The sequence below is a fragment of the Polypterus senegalus genome, chromosome 13 (assembly GCF_016835505.1).
Source record: "Polypterus senegalus isolate Bchr_013 chromosome 13, ASM1683550v1, whole genome shotgun sequence".
In the NCBI taxonomy this organism is placed as follows: Eukaryota; Metazoa; Chordata; class Cladistia; order Polypteriformes; family Polypteridae; genus Polypterus; species Polypterus senegalus.
Window position 1 is genome coordinate 116,060,136 of NC_053166.1, and position 20,591 is coordinate 116,080,726.

The window sequence follows — 20,591 nt, forward strand, 5'->3', positions numbered from 1 at the left end:
TGGAATCATTCGTCTACCTGTTTACTGTTACTGAGGACGTTGTCTGGATTATTTGGCTTTCACGGAAGAAGGAGCACTCCTGAACCATTCATCTGTCAACTTACTTCAGCAACTACCGGTAGGACTGTGTTTTTCCATTTCCCTCGCTTCATTCAAATCACTGGACATAACTTCACCGCTATTATTTCATACATGGACTTTACTGCGTGTTTGTCATGTTTATCTGTTAATTGTAATATCGCTGAAGGGATCAGGGGTGGTATTATTGTTTTCATTTAGTAATTTAATTTCATTATACTTTTTTGTTGTTTAAGTTCCCAGTGCGTTTTCTTTGTCTCTGTAGTGTGTGTGTGTGGGGATCGTGCCAAGGCTGGGGTTGTCCCTGGTAATCCTCATATAAAATAAATAAATCACCGTCTTTCTCGACGGTGTGAATCTTAGCGGCTTCTGACCGCTACACACATTCCCCGAAAATTAAATTAGAATCAAAAACTGAAATCTGATTTGTTTAAGTAATCAGACCCTTTGCTATGGCACTCCAAATTATGGTCAGGTGTATCATATTTGCTTTAATTATTCCTGTGATTAAGAGTCCACCAATTTAGAAAGGCACACACCTGTGTATATAAGGTCCCACAATACACATTGCATGTCAGGACAAAAACCATGCCATGAAGACCAAGGAACTCTCTGTAAACCTCTACAATAAAACTGCGGTGAGGTACAGATCAAGGTAAAGGAATAAAACAATTTCTAAAGCTCTGAGTGCTTCCAATAGCACTGTGGATTCAATAATTGTGAAATGGAAAAAGTTTGAAACCACCCCAGCCTCATCTTAGAAATGGCTGTCTGGCCAAACTATTTAACCAAGCAAAAAGATCATTGATCAGGAAGATTACCAAGAACCCAAAGGTTACTAACAAATGGTACAAAATGCTCTGTTGTGATGGGAGAACCTGGCAGAGCTACAACCATCTCAGCAGCACTCCATAAATCAGATTAGATGGAAGCCACTCTTAATTAAAAGGCATATAATTGCCTTCCTGGAGTTTGGGAAATGGTATTTAAGACTCTCAGGGCATAAGGAAAAATATTATCTGGTCTGATGAGAATAAAATTAAACTCTTTGGGCAGAACACCAAGCACATTATCTGTTGAAGACAAGGTACTGCTCATCACCTGCCTAATAGCGTCCCTACAATGAAGGATGGTGGTGATGGTGGCAACATGCTATGTGGGTGCATCTATGCAGGTGGAACTGGGAGACTGGTCAGAATTGTGGGAGGGATGAATACAGAGAAATATAGAGTGGTCTATAAAAGAAAATCTGCTCCAGAAGGCATGCAACCTCATACTGGGGTGACAGTTCACCTTTCAGTACAAAAATTACCTGGAGTATACTGCCAAGACAATTCTGGAGTGGTTTTGGGACAACATTTTGACTGTTCTTGAGTGACCCAGGCACAATCAAGACTTAAACCCTGTTGAATATCTGTACAGAGAACTGATGAAGGCAGTTTACAGACACTTCTTATTCAAACTAGCAGCGCTTGAGAGAATTCAAGCCAAGAAGAATGGGATCAACTGCTCAAATCCAGGTGTGCAAAGCTTGTAGAGACTTATCCAAGAAGACTCAAAGCTATAATTATTGAATAAAGAGTCTGAATACATAAATAAGAGATTTCAGTTTCTGATTTTTAATACATTTGCAAAACTTTTTTTGAAATCATGCTTTAACTTCGACGTCATGGATAACTGAGTGTATATTGATGGTCAGAAATGGCAAATTTACCTATCTATACTAATAAACGGCAAAGCCCTCACTGACTCACTCACTCACTCACTGACTGACTGACTGACTGACTCATCACTAATTCTCCAACTTCCCGTGTAGGTAGAAGGCTGAAATTTGGCAGGTTCATTCCTTACAGCTTCCTTACAAAAGTTGGGCAGGTTTCATATCGAAATTCTACGCGTAATGGTCATAACTGGAAGCTGTTTTTCTCCATTTACTGTAATGGAGATGAGCTTGAAACCCGTGGGGGCGGAGTTTCGTGTGACATCATCACGCCTTCCACGTAATCACGCAGTACATAGAAAACCAGGAAGACCCAAAAGCGCTGAAGAAAACATGCATTATATAATTGAGAAGGCAGCGAAACAATAAGAAGCGAGCGAGTGACATATACAACCATATTCATGAGTTCTGCTACTTCGAAACAAAGCACGATGTAAACCTACACTTTAAATTAAGTTCATAGACAGGCTGCGCTGGCGCTTGTAATTTAGTGCCTGCCCATATAAGGCCGTCCGTCAGCGCAATCCAATAGCAAACTGCCACGGGTAAATATTCACGGGTGAAGGACTGTGCTTATGCAGAGGAAGATGAGATGGTCAGGGTGGTGTTTGGCACAAACTCAGCGAAACTGCGAGAGAAAGTTTTAAGTGCCAGGACTAAGGTAACATTAAATACAGCCATGGACATAGCACGAGATGGCACCAGCACAGCTGGGAACCTTCGATGCATGTACACCGAGCGGCTCACGGAACTGACGCAGTGCACAGATAAAAGCAACAGTTCCAAAGAGCTGAACAAAACCGAATTACACAATTGAAAAGGCAGCAAAAATATGAAGCGCCTGATACATACAAGCATATTCATAAATCCAGCTACTGTGGAAACAAAGCACACGGTGGAAAAAGTCAATGTCCCGCTAAAGGAAGACAGTGTAAAAAACCCGTGCATGCAGTGTGTCAGGTCTCAGATAAAGAAGAAGACGAGCTGTTTATTGATGCAGTAAGAAACGAATCGATGAATGAAACCTGTCATCTTTACAACGATTGACAAACACGGAATGTAACTTGAACACAACACATCCTACAAATACGAACCTGATTGAAAGAAATAATGATAATCAAATCCTTGATGACAGCAACACTCAGTAACACTCACAAAACAAATACTGTATATTGACAGTCATGTTACGCTATTTTTAAAATGTTCCCTTTTCTTTTCTAGCTTTTTAACACACTACTCTCCTGATACGCTGGTATATATATATATATATATATACCCGATCTACATACTCGAATAATGGATACTTTATTCGCCATCAATGATTGTTTTGGTAAAGCCATACTCAGTGTATTCATTAGATGAACGGTAAAAAGTAAGAGCAGGGAGGATGACTTATTGAGGCATGCAGGCTGTAGTGCGCCAACTCTATCTGAATTGCGCGATCACATTTGAAAAATATATCTTTTCAAGTTCTATTTAGTCCATATGTGTCAAACTCAAGGGCCAGGCCACATCCGCCCGCGTAATTATATCCGCCCGAGATCATTTTATATACTGTATTATTGTTATTAATGGCCCGGTATATGAAGCGCTGGTAACACAATAAACTACAGATCCCATAATGCAGCGCTTCAGCTGCCTTGCAACACTTACGCGTTAATCAAGTCTAGCTTATGATGCTGCAAGTTATTGCGGCTAGCTCACACGATGCTGAAGAGAAAAGTTGATTCTGAAAATAGAGCCTTTAAAACCGATGGGAGGCTGAGTATATGTTTACTGAACCCGTGTGTCTCATTTGTGGAGCTAATGTGGCTGTAATTACAGAATTTAATCTAAGACGGCACTATGAGACAAAACATCAGGGTAACCTGAAAGACCTGAATGCAATGCAGAAGATACATAAAGCAGAAGAATTAAATAAGAATCTGACACTTCAGCGGACGCTTTACCCGTGCACAATCACAAAGTGATTTCAAGTGAAGCTGCTTTTATGGGAGACACAAATGCACCAGTGCAACTTGCCCCACTTTCCCTGTTGCCAAGTAATGTTAAACCAAGTCGTCACTACGGTGTTCCCAAATACGCACTTTGCTGATAAACTGAGCGCACTGAGTTTGCACGGCGCTTTGGTGACTTTGAAGAACAAAAAGTCCGCCTACATGCGGCTCGAACCTTGTGCATGTTTGGTAGCACATATCTGTGTGATAAGCTCTTCTCAGTGATAAAGACTAACAAAACAGCACACAGGAGTCGCCTCACTGATGAGCACCTGCAATCCATCCTGAGAATCTCCACAACACAGAACCTCACACCAAACAGAAACGAACCTGTTGCCAAAAAAAGATGCCAGGCGTCCAGCTCTAAAATGACATATGAGCAAAGACAACTGAATGATTTGATTTGTTATTGCTGAAAGGAACACATTTTATTTATATTTCCAGGTTTTGTTATGCAGCATGTTCATATTTGAATTTGTATAATTTTGACAGGATATATTTTTATGGAGAGCAAAATCTTTTGGGATATTTAAAATCTAAGTTTATTTTTTATATAAAATTACATAAGAGTCAAGAAATTTGAATGTTTGTTCTTTTAACGTTTACTTTATTTCTAACTTGTATAATTTAGACAGGATATATTTTTATGGAGAGCAAAATATTATAAGTTGTTTAAGGTTTGAGTTGATTTATTCAGGAATAATATTCCTGTCTGTTTTACCATTCCTACCAAAGATATTTCTGTCGACTAAATAAAAATTCCTTCTATTTAAAATTTAAATAGAACTTGAACAAATACGATAGTTCATAATATCCACGCAGACTTGCACGTAAGAGCGGAGTTATCCGTTTTAACAAGCAGCGTATTGCACTGATACGAAATAGCTGTGTGTGTATATATGTAGATATGTATGTATATGTATATATATGTTTATATATGTGTGTGTGTGTGTGTATATATATATATATATATATATATATATATATATGTGTGTGTATGTATATGTGTGTGTATATATGTAGATATATATATGTGTGTGTATATATGTAGATATATATATGTGTGTGTGTAAATATATATATATATATATATATATATATATATATGACAGCAACACTCATCACTCACAACAGTGACAAAACAATTACATTGACAATCATGTTACGTTATTTTCAAAATGTTTCCTTTTCTTTTTCATTGCTTCTTTAACACACTACTTCTCCGCTGTGAAGCGCGGGTATTTTGCTAGTTTAAAAATAAATCTACAATACAATAAAATGTGCAGAAACTGAAGGGGTCTGAATACTTTCTGGATTCACTACATATAGCCTATAATATTTAGTAATGTTTGTTATTTTTTTAATCAATTCTTATTATAAGCAGGCAAGAATGATATACAGTGGGATGCAAAAGTTTGGGCAACCTTGTTAATAGTCATTATTTTCCTGTATAAATCGTTGGTTGTTGCGATAGAAAATGTCGGTTAAATATATCATATAGGAGACACACACAGTGATATTTGAAAAGTGAAATGAAGTTTATTGGATTTACAGAAAGTGTGCAATAATTGTTCAAACAAAATCAGGCAGGTGCATAAATTTGGGCACCGTTGTCATTTTATTGATTCCAAAACTTTTAGAACTAATTATTGGAACTCAAATTGGCTTGGTAAGCTCAGTGGCCCCTGACCTACATACACAGGTGAATCCTATAATGAGAAAGAGAGTATTTAAGGGGGTCAATTGTAAGTTTCCCTCCTCCTTTAATTTTCTCTGAAGAGTAGCAACATGGGGGTCACAAAACAACTCTCAAATGACCTGAAGACAAAGATTGTTCACCATCATGGTTTAGGGGAAGGATACAGAAAGCTGTCCCAGAGATTTAAGCTGTCTGTTTCCACAGTTAGGAACATATTGAGGAAATGGAAGACCACAGGCTCAGTTCAAGTTAAGGCTCGAAGTGGCAGACCAAGAAAGATTTCGGATAGACAGAAGCGACGAATGGTGAGAACAGTCAGAGTCAATCCACAGACCAGCACCAAAGACCTACATCATCATCTTGCAGCAGATGGAGTCACTGTGCATCGTTCAACCATTCGGCGCACTTTACACAAGGAGATGCTGTATGCGAGAGTGATGCAGAGGAAGCCTTTTCTTCGCCCACAGCACAAACAGAGCCGCTTGAGGTATGCTCAAGCACATTTGGACAAGCCAGCTTCATTTTGGAATAAGGTGCTGTGGACTGATGAAACTAAAATTGAGTTATTTGGGCATAACATGGGGCGTTATGCATGGAGGAAAAAGAACACAGCATTCCAAGAAAAACACCTGCTACCTACAGTAAAATATGGTGGTGGTCCCATCATGCTGTGGGGCTGTGTGGCCAGTGCAGGGACTGGGAATATTGTCAAAGTTGAGGGACACATGGATTCCACTCAGTATCAGCACATTCTGGAGACCAATGTCCAGGAATCAGTGACAAAGCTGAAGCTGCGCCGGGACTGGATCTTTCAACAAGACAACGACCCGAAACACTGCTCAAAATCCACTAAGGCATTCATGCAGAGGAACAAGTACAATGTTCTGGAATGGCCATCTCAGTCCCCAGACCTGAATATAATTGAAAATCTGTGGTGTGAGTTAAAGACAGCTGTCCATGCTCGGAAGCCATCAAACCTAAATGAACTAGAGATGTTTTGTAAAGAGGAATGGTCCAAAATACCTTCAACCACAATCAAGACTCTCATTGGAATCTACAGGAAGCGTTTAGAGGCTGTAATTTCTGCAAAAGGCGGATCTACTAAATATTGATTTCATTTCTTTTTTGTGGTGCCCAAATTTATGCACCTGCCTGATTTTGTTTGAACAATTATTGCACACTTTCTGTTAATCCAATAAACTTCATTTCACTTCTCAAATATGTGTCTCCTATATGATATATTTAACTGACATTTTTAATCGTATCAACCAACGATTTATACAGGAAAATAATGACTATTAACAAGGTTGCCCAAACTTTTGCATCCCACTGTACACACTGATTCAAAAACACATACATTTACAAAATGATTTAGACAAATACTGTTAAAATTAAACAAAACAAAGAAAATAAAGTCATATGTACAGATCTAACACTAAGTAATTAATAAGATAATAAATACAGAATGAAACCTTGCAAATATTGGTATACAGTCAGTCATTGTCCAACCTGCTATATCCGAACACAGGGCCACGGGGGTCCGCTGGAGCCAATCCCAGCCAGCACAGGGCGCAAGGCAGGAACAAACCCCGTGGAGGGTGCCAGCCCACTGCAGCGCACACACACACCAAGCACACACTAGGGACAATTTAGGATCGCCAATGTACCTAACCTGCATGTCTTTGGACTGTGGGGGGAAACCGGAGTACCCGGACGAAACCCACGCAGACACGGGGAGAACATGCACACTCTACGCAGGGAGAACCCGGGAAGCGAACCCAGGTCTCCTTACTGTGAGGCAGCAGTGCTACCACTGCGCCACCGTGCTGCCCAAATACTGGTATACACATATTTCTATTTTTCTTTACATGCATATCTTGTGTGGCCCATGAACACTGGCCTTTTATTTGGTGCATTGAACACCAAAGAATCCAAACAGTCTGTGGCCTTTGATGAAATGAACTGTAGCAGACGTTTTCTGGAAAGGTGAACAAACCATAGTTCCTTCAAGAGGTGGATACCGGAGTCAACAACAATACCAGACATCTCATCTGAGACTTGGCAGAAAGATTTTTATTGATCTCCAATGTTAAATCTCAACAGTGAATAGGTAGACAAACACTCATTTGTTAAACTGAGTCACCTGTCAATTTTTCAGTTTTCACAGCATTTAATGAATTATTGCGGTTAGCAGCTAAAGAAACTTAACAACATCACAAGGTGTTAAAAGTGGTAAGAAAAGAACAGTATACATTGCTTCCATCTAGAGAAGTGTTTTAACACAATATATAATTATCAGTCTAGTTCAAGAGATACATAACTTCTAAAAATTCCAACATAAAATTTTACCCAGTATCAAAATTGTTGCAAGTGATTCATTACAGGCTAGATGTACGCAAATACTGTACATTAGGTCAATAAAGGGGTACATCAAATGCATATTTCTTTTGTTTGTAGAAGAACACATGAATATTATAAGGAAACTGCTTCAGGAAATGTGCAAATTCCATACAGATAATGGCTGTGTTCAGTTTCTAACCCAAGTCCCAGTAGCTGTGGTGCCATTTATAATACATTCTGTAGTAAGACACCATGTAAAATACAGGTCTATGAATGCAGTTATTCTAGATACAACACCTAGAAGCAGAATGTTCTTGTACAATGTATCATGTTGGTGAATAGAACAAATTGCTACAATATTTGTAACACTATTACTAAGTATGTACTATAGATACTCCAGAATATATGTAAAGATGTGCCAAGAATTTCACAATTGTTAATAATGTACAGAAAGTGATGTATTTTGTAACAATTTTCTGCCTATTAAAACAGAGACAGGTTGTGGTTTGCAATGATTCTACAGTATATGGTGCTAGCTGCTTTAAAAAAGTAACAGATCAATGAATAGCTGCATTTTATATGCCAAGGAAATAATCTGTCTTGGCTAATACTTATTTCATTTTAAGGCAACCAAACTAAATTATTAGAGAATGCTTGGAAAAAATATAGCATTGTGTTATTAGTAAATTCTAAAGAAAATATATACCTAAACCATAGAAACTGTATTTTCCAAAAATGCATGCTATGATTCATATAAAAGTACAATTCTGAATTATGAAGGCCTAGAAAAAACTATATTTTAAGCAAAGAAATAGTTGCAACAAATTCAGTAATTCTTTCTGAGCTTTATAATGGTTGGCGAAGAGAGGTGGAATCACCAGGCAGTCACCTTTTTTGGACAGAGACTGCTCTTTTACAAGATGATGAAAGTTCAATTTGTGACTATATATATCTAACCTAGCAGTTTTTTAAAATATAATTTCCAATGGAAGACAACATTGCTTTAACTTTGTTTTTGTCTGATATAAAAATAAGTCTTAATTATTTCATTTTTAAATTCCTTTAGAGAAAGCAAACTTAAACCACAAAATGACACTATCTTTTAGGAATTTAAAATGTACAGTAACCTAAAAAGTAACTATGGAAATTCTTCAACATCTACTACTCACTCAGAGTAAATAAAATGAAACTTTCACATTTTCTTTTTATACATTTAACTATAATTACTTGTGTTTATCATTAGATTTACCAAACCTATACATGATAAGCACAATGATATCTAAAAGAAAAACCTTCAGAATATGTAAAAAGTCACATACAGGGTGGGCCAGATCTAATTATGCAGATCCAGATCATCTGGATGACTTTGATTTATGCACGAATGATTCCAATTCGACGCGAAGACAATTCTTCATGTCGTCAGTTTGCACACTTCTTGATGGTCCAGAGCAGACTATACTTTCTGAGAAGGTCGGCATCCTTCAACATCTGCAGTAAGATGCTGCAGATGTTCTACCAGACGGTTGTGGCGAGTGCCCTCTTCTACGCGGTGGTGTGCTGGGGTGGCAGCATAAAGATGAAAGACGCCTCATGCCTGGACAAACTTGTTAAGAAGGCAGGCTCTATTGTAGGATTAAAGTTGGACAGTTTAACATCTGTGGCAGAGCGACGAGCACTAAGCAAACTCCTGTCAATCATGAATAATCCACTGCATCCACTTAACAGTGTCATCTCCAGACAGAGGAGTAGCTTCAGTGACAGACTTTTGTCACTGTCCTGCTCCACTGACAGACTGAGGAGATCGTTCCTCCCCCACACTATGCGACTCTTCAATTCCACACGGGGGAGTAAATGCTAACATTAATTTTATTTTAATTGTTTTCATTTTTATTACTATTTAATTTAATATTGTTTCTTTGTATCAGTATACTGCTGTTGGATTATGTGAATTTCCCCTTGGGATTAATAAAGTATCTATCTATCGATTTTTCGAGTGATTTTTCTACGTATTAAACTTAATAAGTTATAGCGTAATGAAAATTGCATAATTAGATCTGGATCACCCTATAGATAATTCATATACTTTGATTGCAGCTGTTACTACTCTCATAGAGACCCTCTCAAACAGAAATACCACATGATCCTTTTAACAGCATTGCTGTGTTATCTACTGTACATTAAGCTAGGCGAAAACCCAAAAGTATTAACAAACATTTACAAAAATATGGACAGGAAGTCAAGAACTTATACAAAGTTTTTTTAATTTCATCATAAGTCAAAACGATTGGTCATCCCAACTGGCAAAAAGAGAAAAACACTGATTTTTTTTCTGCCTGTACTGTTTTGCATCTTAACTGAAAACACCTACTGTAGTAGCTTTGCTATAATATATATTATTTTAAGAAACAAATTTGTGCCCTGATTGCATTCATGAATACTGGTGCAGAATGCATGTGTCACATAACTCAATTTAAAAACTGACAAGAGATTACATGATTCCTGGAGTCAGCACAGTGAACAACAATTACTTTCTACATTTGATGCTACACTTTAGGTCAACAACAACTAAGAAGAAAACCAAGCATTAACTGTGGTATGATTCAACTTCTTTTACCTTACCCGCATTTGCTTCACACAGTCAAAAAGAACTATGTTGATACCTAAAGTCTAAACCCAATGATTCTGTATAGCACAGTGGTTAGCTTTCACAGATCAAAAGTGCTGGGTCTGCATCCTTCACACGGTCATGGTTTCCTTCTCTGTCTACATGGGTTAACTATCAGGTTCTTGGGTATTTCTACACACATTCCTTAAAACATACAGGTTAGTGCTGTGCAGGAGCTGTGTGTGTGAGCGGACATTGTGATGGACAAGACACCTTCTCTATGGCCATTTCCGACATTGCATCCTGTGCTGCCAGGATAGACTCAGGATCCTTACAACACTGAATTGCATAGTGTTTCAAAGCTTAACATTCTCAAATTCACTTAATATCATACAACACATGGTGAGCATCAATTTTATGATGTTAATTTTTAAAAATAGAAAGTTTTTAAACCCCCCCACAATTACATACTGTATTGCACCCTTCACATGTTCTTACTGTTCTTAATTTAAGATTTAAAGGCCTCAATTACTATTTTCATAAAACAGGAAAGAAAAGCAAAACTTACCGTAAATTGGCCAAATACACCAAATCTAGTAATGTGACAAGAAGGCACCACTATTTATCTATCTTTTTTGTTATTTCAAAGTCTAGTTATGAAAAACTTATACATATCTCACAAATTACATTTAATATGTTAGGGTTGAAAAAGACTCAAAGTAACACATATAATCTAATTACTGATGATGTCTACATCACAATGTCACTAACTAGAAAGCACCAACCCAATTAATTTGGCTGCTTTTTTACAAAACAGTCTTTTACACTGATATTCCAAGAGGGAGGCAGACCAATAAACTATATTATAGTGATTCATTTTTCTCCAAGAGTTTTTTCTTTTCTAGGCTACAAGTGAGTAATAGTTGCACTGTTTTGAAAGTCCTGAGCATAATAAAGAAATAAAGAGACTGAGCACAACTCATTACATTTTCAGATGTTTTATGTATTTTTAAAAGCAGAAAAATACACCAATTAATGTTCCTAATAAATACAAGGTTGAAAGATCAGAAACAATTTAGTTTGGATGTCAGAGTGCAAAAACAAGGATACTTTAAAAGAAGAACACGAGAGATTCAGAAAGACACATAAAAACCTGTTTTATTAAAAAGATGGGTAGTATTGCACTCTCTTCTCAGATATTCTTCAAAATAAGATCTACTAGTGAAATGTAATTAATGGATTTTTTGGCTTTATTCTGCAGAGTGTTCATAAACTTAGCCAGCAGAAGAAGGAACTGCAATTATTTTCTAATGTTTCATTTATTTATGCATTTTATTTGTTTATTTACTCCCAATAAGGTTTGGTATTGTATGTTCCATTTTCCATATCAGGATTTGATGTTTAGGGCGCGGGCAGATCTATCATGGTGCCAGTCACGCAAGCGGGCATAGCGTGGGCTCTGAATTTCAGTAAGGAACTTTTCCCTAAAAAAAATAGAGAGAAACAGAGAGACAGAGAGAGAAAAAGGACAAAAAGCAATGTAGTGTCTAGACAATGAAAAGGGTGAACAGTTCAGAAATATAAAAAAGAAAACACATAAAAGAGAAAGTCAGAATAATTTATCAAAAAAAGTACTGCTATTTACATTGTTGCTATTCTTTCCATGATTTCTATCTTGTACACTTGTGCAGAAGCCTGCAAACTAAAATGTCCAGCTCTTATTTTAATGAATAAGGGGTCCCAAGAACATAGTTCCTGTATACCTACAAAACAATCACTAAATAAAGTGAATACAATTTTTGTCTCCATGACTAATTAGAATTTTACACTACAAGCAGGACAGTTGGCTTTCTTACGTGAAAATTTTGAAGAAGGTCTTCATAAATTTATGGGTATATTTTCAAAAGTTACATACATATTTCAAAAGAGTATAAATTAAAGTATATAAATATGGACTGCTTTTCTTTGAAGTACATTAGCACATTACATTGCTTAGAAAGCAATTAGAAAGGGGTCACCCCACTTTGAAAACACATTAGGTCCTTTTAAGAGATAAAACTCTACAGGATGCACTGAATTTCTTTGTTCAAATAAGCTGGAAACAGCATTTCATAACAAAGGCTTATTTCTCAACGAAAAACAAACCTAGTGAGAATTCCTATTCATTGTGAAAGTAAAAATGATTAAAGACAATGTCAGAGTAATTTGAAATGAACTGCTGCGAGAATTTTTATTTATGGTGCAAAGTATTTAGCCATCCTAATATCCTCTGTTTTTGCATATTTCACACAATGAATTGTCTCAGACCATTAGTCAAAATGCAATATTACAGAAATGGCAACCTTAGTGAGCATGCAGTACAGTTTTTTAAATGACTACTTTATTTATTCAAAGAACAAAGTTATCAACACCCCGAATATCCATGTAAAAAAGCAACTGCTCCTATTGTTGCAATCCTTGAATGCAACTCCTTTGGCAGGAATAATCACAAATAAATGCTTTCAATCATTTGATATCAGTCATTGTGATCACTATTGTGGAATTTTACCCCACTTTTATTGCAGAACTGCTTTAATTCAGATGCATGGGTGGCCAGGATTCATATCATGCATGTGCCATGGATGGAGTGTGCATGTTCTCCCTGTATGTACTGTACATAGGTTTCCTTTCACAGTTAAAAGACACGCAGGTTAGGTGGACTGGCTTTTTAAATTGTCCCTAGTGCTTGTGTGTATTCACCCTGTGATGGGCACTTTAAATAATAGCAAATTATCCAGGTCTTGAGTTGAAAGCATGCTTTGCTGCTTATTACACTATCATCTCCATATTTTTTGTAGGTGTGATATTTTTACTGTAGAAATCCAGGCATACTGCGATCTGTGTTACTGAATATTTTTCACTTCAGACTCATTTGTCTGTAGATAATTATCCCAAAAGGTCTGGGGACAAAAGCTGATAATACTCTTGGATAGCATATGCTTCTATCTTACTGTTCTCCCATGAATTAAATTTTAACTCAGTCTCTTACTTACAGTACAGTCATAAACACAAACCTTAACGGATGATAGAGATGCCTGCATTTCTTTATATGGTCTTCTGTGATCCTCTGTAATTTCTCGAATGAGTCATCATTGTTAGTCTTTCCTAAGAGGATTAACCCCTGTTCCAAATGTTCTCCAGATATAGGTTTGTCACTCTTTCCTGTTCGTTAAGTTTCACAAGCTTTTTTTTAATAACGTCTGGAATTTCCTTTGATTAAGGGAAAATGTTCTTCTAAAAAACCTTGTGGTGACTGCATCACTCTCATGGGTTCAATGTATGGTGAAGTTTAGATTCAATAGGGCTGACTGAAATCAGTCTGTCGAGTCTAAACATCAATTAAGTTTGGCAAGCTATTTGAGGGAATAACCAATGGGGCAATTACCTTTTCACACAGGCAATTTGGTGTCTGATAATTTTACTTATCAAATATATGTTGAATCAATTTATGAATAATATTTTATGCTTACTCTGGTTTCCTTTATCTGATGTTACATTTTGCATAGATCTAAAGACATTCATTGTGACAAATATATGAAAATAAACTCAGGTGGGAGTAACTTTTTTTCATAGCTCTGTATGTCAGATTTGCTGTTAAAATCTAAATTGCATCTAGCAATTACAGGACCATACAATCACACACAGCAGCTTACCTGCTCTTTTTTAAGTTTTCATCATCAGGATCCTGCACTATAAGAGCCAGAAGAGAGGAGACACAGTTCTATCATTCATAAAATGAGGCATAGAAAATAAGTACCAAAGCAACATGCCAGGATGTTTATAGAAGGTTACACCTCCAGTCAAATGTTAGACTTTGATAACTGATTTTGACTACATTACAAGATCAAGACCTGTTATCATAAATAAAAGTTAACAGTATCTAATCTGGTAGCTTCAATAACTGATAAACAGGACAGATGACACAAACAACTTAAGTATCTTTTTTTCCCCCACTACCAATAGTAATAAGAACATACGTACTTAGGACCCTATCAATACTAGCATTAAACTCAAAAATACCCTAATTGGTGAGGCCTGAATTTGCACATCACATCATCACCCGGGGGAGTAAATGCTAACATTATTCAAAGTTATTGTCTGTTTTAACTTGCATTTTTATTACTCTTTAATTAATTTTTTTTTGTATCTTTATACTGCTGCTGCATAATGTGAATTTCCCCTTGGGATTAATAAAGTATCTATTTACCTATCTATTTAAAAGAGTAATTATTTTGTTTGTCAAGAAGCAGATACTAAAATGTTCTTCTGTAGCAAACCGGAAGAAAAATAAACATAGTTTCATAGTAAGTTTATGGTATAACTACTGTGGTATTAGTAGTTGAAAATGCAGTATTCAGAATTGTGGTGTTGCACTTAATAACATTCTTACATGTACCTTGAAGCTCAAAAGTGAAACACTGCAGTTATGCTGTGCCATGTATTTTATTAAAATGTTATTTATTGAACACTGACAAGTTAACTGCAATATAAATAAATAGCTGATTTACCCCATGGTGAATCATTCAGTGCTGTGTATATACTAGAACGTTTTAGATGACCAATTTCAATTCCTCAACATATACACATTTACACTTAAAAAAAAAAAAAAAAAGCCATTACAGTTCTGCACTTTGTACTTCTTGAAAAAATTCTGCATATTTATTGCAAGGCTTCCTAGTCACATATAAAATATACATCTATTTAGGTTTTATGTTGCTGAACCCTTGTTTGCTTTTGTCTTGCTGATATGTTCAGTGATTTGTACTTTATAATAAAACTTTTAAAAACCAATATCAGTAAATTAAAAATACTTTTTGTTCAGTTAAAGTTACTGTTACCAAATATGAAAAGATAATGCTATTTGAATTTTAGAGAAGGTAAATTTTAAAAATAATATGAAATGGCTACATTAATACTAGTATCTCATAGTTAACACTACAGTACATTTATTTTATCTGTAAATCTTTTACAAACCATTCAAGTTTTTGAAAATGCTATTTTTTTATTTCAGTAATGAAACACTCAGGAATATTTTTAATACATATCCTGCTCTGAAGTTTTTCTGGTAACGCTTTATGAATTACTTGCCATTTTGTTTAAAAGTACCAGATACTCCTGTAATGTGATTTACCTTTATTCATGAAAAACCAACTTAATTGTTACCCTAATGTTCAGAAACTGACCAAATGCAAAGCAATGGTCTGTATTCTCCGACCTTATAAAATGTTACAAGAGATAACTCCATGCTGTTATATTGAAAAAGGGAGGTTGTACAAAGTATTGAATGCAGGGGTGCCAACAATTGTGGCACAAGTGTTTTGTTAAAATATTTCTTGATGAGGGTTTTTTTTTTTGAATGAACTTGTTTCAATCAAAAGTCAGATGTTTCTCATTTTTCTCCGTGCAAACAGTAATTTTTTTCTAACCCTTCTTACTCATTTTTACAACAGGCCAATAATAGTGGAGGTCAATATTCTTGTTTTTTTTTTAATAACCTTTTCCTGAAACATTGCTACTGTGTATTACAGTTAACGCTAATATTCTACATAAAAAATGATAAACTGAAAAATGTGTGTAACATAAATGTTGAGTTTTATCTTACTTTATTGTAAAGTACCATTCTGTTCATTTTATTAATGAAATCAACTGAGGAAATCTGGAATTTGCATAGTAAAATCTTCAAGCTAGACCTCTCTTGATTACGTAACAATCAAAATTAATTGATCACTCAAAACTATAGCAGCAAGAATTAAAAAACAAAAATCCTTCTATACAACTGTATCTGTTAAATCTCTGTACTTGCGTACATGTTGCATCAGACTTACTGAAGTCAGTGCCTGTGAGCTGAGCAAGGATTCGGAAGGAGCGTGACTGAGAAGTCCCAGTTCTGGGCTGCCAGTCTTGAGTGTCTTCAATCAGCCTCTTCTTACTGGCATCATTGGGGATAAAGCAGGGAACACTTTCCATTCGCAGAGAGTGCCTTTGGTCAGCGAAAGTAAAGAGGGGTATGACTGTTAACTCTTACAAGATTTTTTTTTTAAATTGTGTACCAGATTAATTATGTAATAGAAAACAGTGATTTCTTGTTATAGGTTACTCCCAAGTAAGAAATAAAAAAAAAAAGGCATTAATACATAATTCTTTCAAAAATTAAACAGTTGTATACAGAAGTCTCAATGTTTGAAATGACCATTTACTATTAAAATAAAAAAAACACATTCTCGTCTGAAATCACAACCTAAACAGAAGCATACAACATCAGCAATTCAACCTATAAACCAAGCAATGCATGCACGATTAAAACACTTTGACGTTTATTAATGCAACTAACAATCTGCTTATGTGCTAAATACTTTGAATTACCTGAATAAGTTAGGTCAAAATAAAAATGTAGAATTCAGAAATGCAACACTACTAATACTATAGTTACTTAAGGCTGCAATAATGCACTACATTATGATTTTCTCTGCAGCAATGAAAAAATCAGAAAGTATACAGAATGTCTAATTCAAAAGTAGTAATTAAGAAACATTTATTGAAAGCAAACAATGACAACACAAAAAGCAGAAGATATCATTCAGTACTAATCATGGACCCATTCAAAATATAAATAGCTCTCTGCTAAAAAACAAGCTCATCTACTCCTAACCTTGTGTAGCAGGCAGAGGACAATTAAGTGCAAAAATATGCATGTTAGTGTATATTAAGAACTTAATCTTGACACTTAATGCTAAATTACTTTAACAGAGTAAAAAAATTCAGGGGAGGTATAACACATAAGTAAATATACAAAAGGACCACAAGAGGGTGCTAAAATATAAATATTTTACCAAAAAAGTAAATCTGAACAAGTAACATCAGAGTGGATACTCATACTCAGATTTCACTGTATGCTATATAACCTAAAAATACATAAAAGAATAATTTAAAACCAAGACATTCATAATATTATAACTTTCTTTATTTAGAACCTAAAATTGCCATACTGGAAAATAAGAAAATATTTGATACTCAAAAGAAATTCAAGAATATACTGTAGTTTTTAATTCTATAGAATTTCATAATAATACTTCATGAATCTTTGCAGAATCCTCTCAGTCTATTAATTTCATTTCATTAAAAAAGCCCCTGCCTTTAACTTTCCCTGTGATCCCTTTTGTTCGAATCTCCTCTATAAATTAGGTTTTTGAATCTTACAATTTATGCAAACTCAAATGTCATGTATAAATACTTAATATCCTCCACACTTCGTTATTCTTAAAGATATGGGTTGTGCTTTTAGTTGTTTTGTAAACAGTTAGTACTCCTTAAGAGTGGGTGCTATAGACAAATAGCCCTTTCCTCTTGAAGCTAAATCTAAAGGGCTTATTTTTACATGCTATATACGTGTATAATTTAACTCATTAATAGTGACAAGTTAAACAATATGCCAACTCCAAGACAACTTTTACATGCAGTTCAATTCAGAGTAAAGAAAAAAAAACTTTCATTTGTTAACTTTACCAAAAAAAAAAACACAAAGAAAAGTTCAAATCAGACACACAATACAAATGTAAATACAACTGTGTGAAGTTAACTATATAATATTTATTTTGTGTATATCAGACAGTTATGTTTCAATAATCTGTACTTGGGTGTGACAGTTCAAATCAAAAGAAATTCAGTGTTGGCATTCAGCACATCTACTGTATGTTCACTGCAACTTTGCAAATCATGCAATATTCAATAAGCATTCCTAATTCCCTTCCTTACTTGGATTCTGGGTATAATTCTTCATAGAAAGTATGTTCAGTTTGGGGCACATAGCTTTGAGGTTGTTGGACCTCAGTTCTGCTGTAGGAGAACAAAAGATAAACAAAGAAAATAGCATGGTGACATTTGAAAGACCATAGCTATTGGGCAGTATTCGCTAAAAACAATTTTGTAATACACTGTGTCAGCTGGTCTTACTATTACTATTATATAGTAACTGAACCTCTAGTCACCATCATGCCTTTGCTGTAAATGGCAATACTTCAATTATACTATTATCATTAGTAAGTTAAGTTAATCTTTGACCTGATTTCTGTTTTACTGTGTGTTGTGCATAATTTATTTGTTTATGTAAATAAATGTAGCATGTTTATATGTCAAATAATTTACTGTTAGTACATAAAAGTTATTGACTATGTTTAAGTGCTCTGATCCAGTACTTTGGGAGCTGATGGATGACTTCAGCTTATTATTTAAGCAGTTCCCATGGAAATGTCGAGAGATAAACAGACCCACATAAAAAAAATGTCTACTTAATAGACAGAAACAGAAAGAGTCTCAGTCAATTAAGGTACTTGGCAGTTGACATCTTCCCAGAATGCCTCACAAATTCAGGATATTGCAGATTAAGAGAGATATACTGAATACGAGGCACCATTTTTTCCTCTCCACAAAGGTCATATAGATTATAGATAGTGCTCTCTTACAATGACCAAAAAGAATAAAAAAAAAAAAAAAAAACTAAAAATTGAAAACTGCCTCTGTGAAATTGAAATTTTAGTTAAAGTTGATATTGTGTGTTTTATTAATAAAATGGGCAGAGACAGCTGTAAACATTAATGTCGTCTTTGGTTTATTTTGCAGACACTGATCAGACACAACTAAGAGAAGCCTCCAGTATAATTTCTTAGTTTTGTCCCCACGTCTGACATAAGTAGGCATGGAAAATGGAAGTACAGTAAAAGAAAAATGGAAGATGGCTTTCATATCAATCAATGTGCACCAGTGAGATGTTAAAATATCTTGGCTTTTATTTATTTTTGAAAAACTTAGAAATTTGCATTAAACAAACATGTTTCACATCACCAAAACAGTATGGTTTCTTAAAGAAAGTTGGACTTTAGGTTAATGAATAATGTACTTGATTCAGGTATAATATACCTCTCCATTTTGGCAATTGTTTATTGTCATTACTTTTGCTAAGTATGCACATAATGAGAGTTTGCCTGACACCACTAACTCAAATGTCCAACTTTGCCTTGTAGTTAACACTGTCTTAAAGCAAACTACAAGTCGAGATGCATAGCCAAATTAGTTTATATTGTTTTAACTGTTTGGCACTGGAAGATTAAGTAACTTGCTTTGAGTGAAAGTAAGTCACAGACAGGAACTGAATGCACTGTGTTTTATTTGTATGCATCTTTTCTAGTGGATAGAAACTGTTATCTGTTTAAGATTTAATGTAGTGAATAACAACATAAAGAAGGAATTGAAAAGTTTTACTGACTTGTCAAGAGCCTCCAGCTGCATAGTAAATGAAGGAGGGAGAGAGAGAAAAAACAGAAATCAGTGTACATAAAAATGAGCAATACTATACACAGAAAAGATCTGTGCATACAATAATTGCAGGCAAGCAGCCAGGTGTTTCTTTTTATGCAAAATCAAAGCTCCATGCATGTAAAACTTCAGTGCCAAGTATCATTAATTTAATATGGTTGATTAGCTTAAATTTACATTGAAACAATGTCAGTTGGTCACGGCAATGCTAAACTCATTTTAGTCCTAATGCAGAGAAGAAAAAAAATCAACAAACAAAAGCCAAATGCTTTTAGAAAAAATTGTATTGTTGCACTCTAAATCTTTGAAAATGCACTAAAAGGCACTCAAAACAACTTCATTTTTCTATTGCTTAAGCATACTCATTGTGCTTATATGAAAACCAGTTAACTGGACAGAGAACAATGAGCAACAATATCTGTCACTCTGCTTTAAAACATATTTGTATTTTTATATTATATAAACTTTGGTATACAGTACTTTTAAAATTATTTTGCATGGGTTTCTATAGGCTATCTGGTTTTCTCCCACATCCTAAATATTGGTATATCTTCTTTGTTTGCAACTTGAAATTGCCCTGAATCTGGTTGTGTGAATAAAAACGCTCTGCAATGTGTTTATTCCTGCCTTTTGTTCAGTATTGCCAAGACAGACTTTATGTCTCTATTACCATGTGCAATATTTAAACTAATTGGTTTAGGAACTGAATAACCATTGTTGATTATTAGGGTTCAGATAATTAATGGTTTTGAAATAGCCCGTTTCTTGTTTTTACAATTAGGATTTACATTACACATATCACCT

At 35.2% G+C, this 20,591-nt stretch overlaps 1 protein-coding gene across 6 annotated transcripts in view; it reads right to left on the bottom strand.

The window, feature by feature from the left end:
- Nucleotides 1–20,591, bottom strand: part of pdlim7 (PDZ and LIM domain 7) — a 259,211-nt gene that overhangs the window by 25,719 nt on the left and 212,901 nt on the right. Inside the window, exons 5-9 of one of the 6 annotated variants that reach the window (XM_039774503.1) lie at nucleotides 19,738–19,754; nucleotides 18,231–18,311; nucleotides 16,304–16,458; nucleotides 14,132–14,168; nucleotides 11,579–11,923 (exon numbers count right to left, since the gene is read on the bottom strand). The exons of 3 other annotated variants lie outside the window; for them this stretch is intronic. In XM_039774503.1, coding sequence (XP_039630437.1) covers nucleotides 11,827–11,923; nucleotides 14,132–14,168; nucleotides 16,304–16,458; nucleotides 18,231–18,311; nucleotides 19,738–19,754 — 387 coding nt within the window. In that variant the 3' untranslated portion in view covers nucleotides 11,579–11,826. Of the gene's footprint in view, nucleotides 1–11,578; nucleotides 11,924–14,131; nucleotides 14,169–16,303; nucleotides 16,459–18,230; nucleotides 18,312–19,737; nucleotides 19,755–20,591 lie in introns of those variants that run through there. 2 more of the 6 variants (XM_039774504.1, XM_039774502.1) reach the window with 2 other exon arrangements.